The following is an 8,496-nucleotide window of genomic DNA, read 5'->3' as shown; positions in this document are numbered from 1 at the left end:
AATTATAAATAATTAAAATTCATTTAAAAGCTGTTGACTTGTACGTTTAGATGCCGTAGATGTACGTTTAGACTTTATTTAGAAATAATTAAGTTTAATTGCGTTTATAAGTCCAGAAAACCAGTTCGGCGTGCAGTTCGACTATAAATATGATAATATGTACATATATAATATATATATATATATATAAAATTCACATTGATATTTAAGCATTAAAGATCTAGCTTTGACTGGCATAGGCAGTGTTAGTTCGTGTTGATTGTGTTCTCATATGTATGGTCTAAAATATGATTCTTATAATTAAGTATGTTCGTTTTGCCGTAAAAAATGTTGAAAGTGAAAATACTGTCTTTTGCCTATTTTATTGCAAATTTTGTCCACTTACTCAAAATCCTGACGTGCTATGCAAATTTTGCTAATGACATTGTATTCAGTGAAAAAATATTCGGGGTATGTATTATACTATGGCACTTCAGAAAAGAAAAAAAGACTTTTTATCGAACAATGTAATTAATCACAATATTACCGGAGCGGAGTTTAAATATTCTGAAATACTTTGAAGAAACTCTGAAGCATACATGAGATAACAGACATACGACACTGATTTTTCGTGAAATATATTCCAGAAATATGTTTCATGACACATGTGGATCGCCATCGAGATTTTCTGTGGATGCTACTCATATAACGTATCACTCTTCCTCGGTAGAAGAAGGAAATGTACAGAACGAGTCAAGGGGATCGAGATAACAAGAGAGTAAGGAGATCCTCTCAATTTTTCTGTAACAAGCACGCCCAAAGGCTGTCTCATAAAAAAGGATAGGACTTGTCAGTGATATTAGCGCATAAAAGAAAGCGCGTATTATGCGCGAATCTTTACACCAGGCGAGCATAAAACTTGTAGAACGGTATTCGAACCGCATGCGGGGAGATGGCAATTTGTTTTTACGGTCAATATCAGTATTCCCTTATCATGGGGAACTAATTCGATTGCGAAATAAAAGTTGGACGATCAAGGACTAGCAGAAACCTCCGTCTTCTTACGAGTGAGCAATTTCTCAGCAGGAGTTGATTTGTAGGACAATATTTTTCCCAGACTAAAAGATAACACATAAACGCGAACGTGCTGTGGTATTCTTCGGAGCTGTCTTCGAGCTTTGCTCGCCTTTTTTCCTCTGTTCTACTCTTTTCCCGTTCTCGCTCTTTTCTCAGCGACTTTCTTTTCTATCTAGGCTTCTTCCGCGCTTCGGGTGGCACGTGACCTCGTTCCAAGATAAGACAATGTTTCTTCACTCTCGGTGGACAGAAAGAGATCTCTATCCACTCTATTCACCTGATAGATAAGTTGCTCTTCTGCCGTGGATGGATAGAAAATCTACACCACCTCAAACGACTGATTCGTGATCCTTGACTTGATATTTATGTTGGTAGAAGAGCCATATATTCAACTATTCCAGCTATTTATAACTATCCTATTTCTATCCAATTTGGGAAAATGGAAACTTTATATAGAAATTAAAATATTGTACTTAGCTCTCAATTATCTTAATTCAAATTAAGAAATATTATAGAAATGTGAGAATGAGACAACTATAATAGATGCCTTATATTCAACGATAATACTCAATGATGACAATTTAGTATTTTAAAAAATTTCTATTTTAATTTTAATAAAATTTTAATACATTTAGCGATTATTGCTCCTAATTGCAACCATTTTTTTTACTATTAATAAAACGGAATAAATACACAATTAGCAACGAAATGCTTTGAAATTTTTTATCCAAGATCAATAAAAACAGATCAGCTACGGGGATGGCAGCACAGTACGGGCTTTCCTATTCTGCCATCTCTGATAAATTACAGAAAGCATGATATAACGTGTAAATAATTAAGGAAAACTTTTAATTGCGTTGAGGTTGTATCTATTGCGGAATGGTTGAGAGGAGAACGAAAAAAATGTTAGTTTCATATTTGCTCTGTTGCTTGTATTAACGTTCAAACGCTATTTGTAGTAATAGATATACACAAACTAAAGAAGTCCTTTCTTATTCATATAGAATTCATATAGAAGTTATATTGGTCTCTTATCATAGAATGGGATTTCCGTTTATATCAACATTTTTAATGAGATGTATTTTTAAAAAAATCTAGGCGACCGGTCGAAGAGTTGCATTTGTGGTAAAAATGCAATGCAAATCGATCGATATCCTCTCGATAACAGTCATTAATAGTTGATCAACAATAAGTTTACGTTTCTTCCGCGTTTACTTTCTCCGTTTGCGCCGATACTGTATCCTCGGCCACTTTTTCTCGAATTCCCATCCATTTGCAGCGCTTTTCCAGTTCTTGTCGATACCTATACACACACATTTTTTCAGTTACTTAATCGGAAAACTACAATTGCTTATCTCGGAATTATCTTTCGATCTTATCGAGTATCGAAATTATAATAACTGCACTTTTACATAATAAATTTTACATAATAAAAAACGTTTGGTTTTTATGTTAAAATTGATCCTTGCTGAAATTATATATCTTGAATTTTTAATATATCTGAGTGTTAATATAACGTAATGTGATTGTGCCATTTAAATATTTCATATTAAGTTAATATTTAACATGTCTTAATGTTAAAATAATACAATTATTATTAGTAAGAGAATAAGTAATAAAACTAATGTTAATTTTAAAGTGTAATTTAAATTTTAAGATAAATGAATGAAATGAATGGAATTAATTAAACATACATTATAAATATTAATTTTACAAAAAATATAAATTTGTTTATAAATTGTGTGAGTGTTATATGTTTTAGTTAATTTTTTTTTCTTACATAATATTTGTGTTATTTCTTCACATGTGCATCTCGTGTTAAAAATTTGCATGCAACGTTTAGAAAATAATGTAAAATACGTTAAATTTAACGCAAATTCTCCAATTGTAAACAAAATTTTATTAAAAATGAAGAATGCTAGAATGCGCGAATACGCGTTACCTAGGATGGTTGATTGCATATATCCATGGATCGATGCACGACACCGTCTTGGCGAATATGGCTGGTAACATAGTCGACAGTGGAGTAAGTGCTTCGCTGGAATATATATAAAATGAATTGAAGAGGAAAGTAGAAAACTTTTCGACTCGAAAAATATTTTCGATCTTGTTACCGATTTCCATAGGCTCCAGTTAAAGCGACTACTGCATACGGTGTCCATGCAAGCACAAAGAGGAAAAATATCGTAAATGCAGCTTTTGCAATTCTCATCTCAACACTCCTCTCTTTGTCTTGGTTTGATACGAGTGATTTGACGTTCATCTTTTTAGCCTACAAACATACAACGCGCCAAAATGAATCCTCCACAATTTACATCATCGAAGCTTAAGATCGATTTGTCATTGGACTGAATCGCGAAATTTCGGCTTACTTGATCGCGGAGCATTTTCTCGTGAGAGCGAATAGATTTCAGCAATCGCGAATAAAAGTATATAATCAGTAGCATAGGAAGAACATACGCCCAGAAGAATATTGATATCACAAATGTCCTCGTGTCCTCGTCATCCGTTAGATAATCGAAGCTACATGTCGTGAGGAAACCCTCTGAAAATCATATAATATTTAGTATGTACTTTAAATGTCTAGAATGCTTAACTTTTTTACTAGAAAATCAGATAATAAAATTACCCCAAAAATCCCAAAATACGTTTTATCTTATCTTTTAATCTCAAAAATTTCAAACGGCAATGCAAATTGTTCGCGAGATGAAAATGTAAGTTAATCGCAGGAAATTATAATTCTGGAGCTTAAATAATGAAAATGAAATCTTATTACTTTAATATAATAAAATCTTATTACTTAACTTTATTAAATCTAAAGTACTCTCTCTCTCTCTCTCTTTCTCTCTCTCTTTATTAAATCTGATTACTTTTCTAACAATAAAAACGATAGAAGGAACCTGTTTACCTGCCACGTATCGACCCCACAATCCCGTCATAGGCAATATCGAGAATGGCAGTGCCCAAAACCATGTGAATAGAGCTAGTACCATAGCTTGTTTTCCATTCAGTCTACCGTCAATCGGACAGCTAATTGTCCTGTAATATCAAGTATAATAGAATAGTTACAATCCTGCTGTTGTTATTGATTAAATTGACTAATGATAAAGTGCCGAGAAACGTTTATTAGATCGTAAAATTTGTTTTTCTTTCTATGAGTCTGTTATCGTTGCCATCGACATAGTCGTTTACAATGTACTGCAGTCGTTAAATTTTAACGAGCGTGTAATCGCTTTGTAATTGTCCAATAATTGATTCTATAAAAATGCAATTAAATTTGTTCAATAGTAATCAATAAAAACAGTCAAAGCCAAATCGCGCGTGCCGACCTGTATCGATCGAAAGCGATCGCTGCGTTGGTAATCGCTTGTCCCATCCCGGAAATCGCACCGAGCAAAGCATACACATCGCATCCGGTCTCCCAACCAACGGTTCGTTCCAGGAAGCTGTTTATGATCAACATAGGCATCTCCGTTGCCATCAGTAGATCGAACACAGCCAAATTCAAGATAAATATATTCGATGGTGTCCTCAATGATTTTGACCTAACCATTAACATACCAAAATAAATATTCATTACGGTAAACATTGATTAATTTTAAGGAAGATTTGGTTTTAAAGGAAAAATATAGGGTAGAGAGAATGTGGTAATATTTTCTATCATACGTAGCAAAGACTGTGCCAAAGCGATTCAGTCTTACGTATAAAGATGGCGGCAGCACCACCATTTTGTCGGTCTTACGAGCAGAGATATTTACATGTCTACGTACATCCAGTTTTAATAAGAGATAGTAGTAAACTATAATAATCAAAATTTGAAGAAAGAAAAATACAATCTATAAATTTAGCAAAAATAAAAACAATAAGAATAGAAATAAAAGTTTTAATGTGTTTGATATAGAAACAGGATTGCGCAAAATAAAGCTTATTTTTATATAGTTTAGCCCCTCTTTTCTTCTTTGATAAAATGTCACGAATATTTACAGTATTAATAGCATAAATTAAAAATGATTTAAAAAGTTAAGAAGATTAAAAATTGTGTGTGTGTTAAGCGTTAATAAGATTATATACAATTCACAATCATTAAAAGATCGGACGAAATTATATAATAATTCTTAAAATATGCGCACATTTTAAAAGCGCGCATTTTATAAAAATACATTGCATGTTTAATATATCCCATATATATAGTTTTTGAATTTTTTGAAACTATATTGCTTACAATTATTGTAATTTTCAGTATTTAATTAGGCTTTCTTTGCTGTATTAATTTTCAAGCCGTCTTATGAAATTTTCTTAAAAGGCTTTTTACAAACTTACGTGCTAAAAATCCAAATAACAATGCCATTCCCAAGGAGGGACAGCATCAGGAGCAAAAGGTAAATGAGCGCGAGGGCGACATGCCATAGTTTTCCGGGTGCGAGGAATACACGCCAATGCGGGTGCACGAGATCCGCGTGCTCAGCGGGGAAGTTCCATCCTAGGAAACGTTCTTGCAGTGGCTGTACATCTCTGTTATTTAAAAATACACCGGCTAGTTAATACTTGATCACACGAAGTTATTGAAATTTTCGAAACTCTAACCGCGACGAGTAAAGCTTCCATAAATTAAATAATAGAAGCTTATATTTTTCGCGTTTTAATTCAGCGGATTTGATTCTATCAGAATTTTAATCCAGTTTAATTACTGTGATGATTAATGTTAAATACTGAAAGGATATTTTGCAAAATGCTTTGTAAGGTAAAAATGATTTCGAATCCGATGAAATTAACGTCGAAAGTTAAGAATACTTGGAAAATTGCTTTTAAGATAAGAAACATAATTATAATATTTAGGTAAGAATCGTGCAAATTATAATTTTTCTTTAATTTGATCGAAACGCGATAATACAAAATCCTAAATCACTATCTTCAGATTAAACGGGCAGCCAAGAATTTCCATAAGACCTAGGAGGGTAATTTCTGTCGCTTCCTTCGTGACCGGCATTATTACTCCGTCACGACATCGCAAATGTAAAGGTTGTAGGACAAATAGCTTTCGCGTTGACGATAAGAATTGCGACTTTCCCGAGTAAGACGACCCGCAAATTCGCTACATCGATCGCGAATGCAATGCAACGTGGACGTGATCCATTTACGCTCGGCAAATTCGTTCGATGATAAAATCGCCGCCAATACGGTCGAAGGGGCGTAATATCACGAAAAATTTCGACCCGCTATCCGACGAGAGAGAGAACTCAAACATTATACATTAATCTCGTACAACCGAGACTTGTACCAGGCAAATAATATCGCGAAACCTTATCTGTGTGCAGCCGATGTTACGCGTCATTATCGGTAGCATTGTTATTTTCGTTGTTACACCATCACCACCGGCGGCTATTTGGAGAAAAAGATTTTCATTCATCGCGTGGAAAATGACGCGCGTTTTCACGTGGGGCAAACATTAATGGTAATGAGTTCCATTCGCATGTACCGTCGATGGATTAAATCCGGCCGCTGCGCTAATTGTGATGCCGAGTGATTATTAGTCCTTCCGGCTTATCATAGGATCTATGCAGCAGCGTAGCTGCTCCGTAATGCGCGCATGATTTGATAGCCTGTCTATTCTCCGGCCGTAAGAGCTCCCTAAGCCCTTCCTTATCGCATCGCGATCTTATTCGCGAATGAAACGCTGCATCTATGTTACGAGCGTTGTGTACATGGGCTTGCTACGAGAACTTTCGTGCCTCTCGCTCGCACCCACTCTGCTTTCACATTCTCCCTCGTGCCGCGAATATTATCAGCGGCTCTTCGCAGCCGCCACACACAATGTCGGATGATTATAAGGAGAAATACGGTATATATAGCGCCACACCTACCCGACTCTGCTGGCGAAAGCCAATGGCCCAGCCACGATACCGCTACCATTATGCATCAACATCCTTCGATGTAAGTCTCGCTCGATGCACCGTTTGATGATGCAGCCACCCCCTCCCGCTGAAGTTTGCCTAGCTAGTTTTCCAGGTTAACTTGTTGTGAACACGGACGGATGCCACTCGATAAGCGGGAATAATTTCTCTCCTTTCCCTTGCGGTCTGACTGACTTGTCGGCGCTACGGGCACAGACGACGACGAATCTACCCAGATGAGATGTACGCTTTAAAGCCGTATGTAATAGCTGTGAGAGGTTCCTAGATTGAAGTGAGACGCGGTGCGAAGGGGATGGACGCACGTTCCGCAACTCACTTGTCCGGCCACGCCGTTATCGCTCTCTTTTATACGTCCACGACATTTCGGATCGAGGATAGCGTGCCGCCTGAGAGCTTAATTCGATTTGCGATTTACCGAATGCGAGAAACCTTTCGCTCTGGCCCGAAGCTCGTCCGTCACGCGACCGATCCTCGTTGCGCACGACCTTTCGCCTTTCTTTCTCTTTCTCTTGGCAAGTCGACACGTCCTCTCTCCTAATGTATCGTAATCTCTATTCAAGGTAATCACGGTTATTCGATTCGCCATTTTATGCGGCGTTGGCATTGGACTATCCCCTCGCGAGCACGCGACAGTTGAGCCTGTTGGCAAAAATGTACCGCATTATATAATACATTATGATAATCCCTGCTGCAGCTGAGAGACGAACGAAATTAATTTCCGTGCGAGAGACCTCTCGCAAAGCTAAGTAGGCTCATTAATCAATCAGCATACTTATCCTCCAATGTATAGATAATATAACATCGGTTTCAAATATCCGCCTCTGATGAAACGGAAGGTGTTAAATAGCGAAGCGTTAATTTAAAAAAAAAAAATCGATTTCCGATGTAATAAAATGCAATTTACAGAAGCGCGTGGCCATCCGCCTCCGAGTTAATTAAATTTCCAATGTAGATCCTAATCGAGGGTTTTATTACACCTTATCGCGATATATAGTCAGTAGTAGCCGATGGACCGTGGCCGCAGAATGCAACGCGACCGATGGGAAAATTCGAGAACAAGCGCGGGCGGGTGCGTTTCCCGTTACACCGCGAGCTCTCGTAGTCGGCCACAGAGGTTTTTCACTCTCGCGGTTACTATGTCGGCGGCGATGCACGCGGGAAATTCATCTCGAGGAGTGCACCCGATATACGGCCGTGCAAGCGACGGCCTCGCGTTTTCACCACCACTGTCCCGCGTTCGCCCGTTCGCGACCGCAGCCTTCACGCATCCACTGGATTAAATCATAAAATTGTCCCGGAACGGTTGCGAAATTCCGTTGATTTACGAGCGGGACTGTGACTCTCGTGGACTCTTCTCCCGCGCAGATACTCGTAGCTGTTATCCACCTACTGGCAGTTATCGATGAATCCGCTCCGGCTGTCCCGTATGAATTCTCAATTTTTTGTTGCCTATCTCGATAAAGATGATTTTTGAAACGGAAGGAAGAATTCCACCATCGAAAACATACAAAAGAGACTGGAAAACAGA

The 8,496-nt window shown here is 37.4% G+C and overlaps 1 protein-coding gene across 1 annotated transcript; it reads right to left on the bottom strand.

The window, feature by feature from the left end:
- Positions 1-1,696: 1,696 nt before the first annotated feature.
- On the bottom strand, positions 1,697-7,270 carry LOC108751749 (opsin, blue-sensitive). The gene is made up of 8 exons (XM_018492137.1): positions 6,918-7,270; positions 5,377-5,568; positions 4,386-4,601; positions 3,965-4,095; positions 3,429-3,601; positions 3,171-3,328; positions 2,999-3,094; positions 1,697-2,359 (listed from the first exon to the last, which is right to left on the bottom strand). The coding sequence occupies exons 1-8, from the start codon at positions 6,977-6,979 to the stop codon at positions 2,251-2,253; spliced, it is 1,137 nt and encodes a 378-aa protein (XP_018347639.1). The 5' UTR covers positions 6,980-7,270; the 3' UTR covers positions 1,697-2,250.
- Positions 7,271-8,496: the final 1,226 nt, after the last annotated feature.

This window comes from Trachymyrmex septentrionalis, unplaced genomic scaffold (assembly GCF_001594115.1).
Source record: "Trachymyrmex septentrionalis isolate Tsep2-gDNA-1 unplaced genomic scaffold, Tsep1.0 scaffold51, whole genome shotgun sequence".
Lineage (NCBI taxonomy): Eukaryota > Metazoa > Arthropoda > Insecta > Hymenoptera > Formicidae > Trachymyrmex > Trachymyrmex septentrionalis.
Note: the sequence above shows the minus strand (reverse complement) of the source record. Positions and strands in the feature narration are given on the sequence as shown.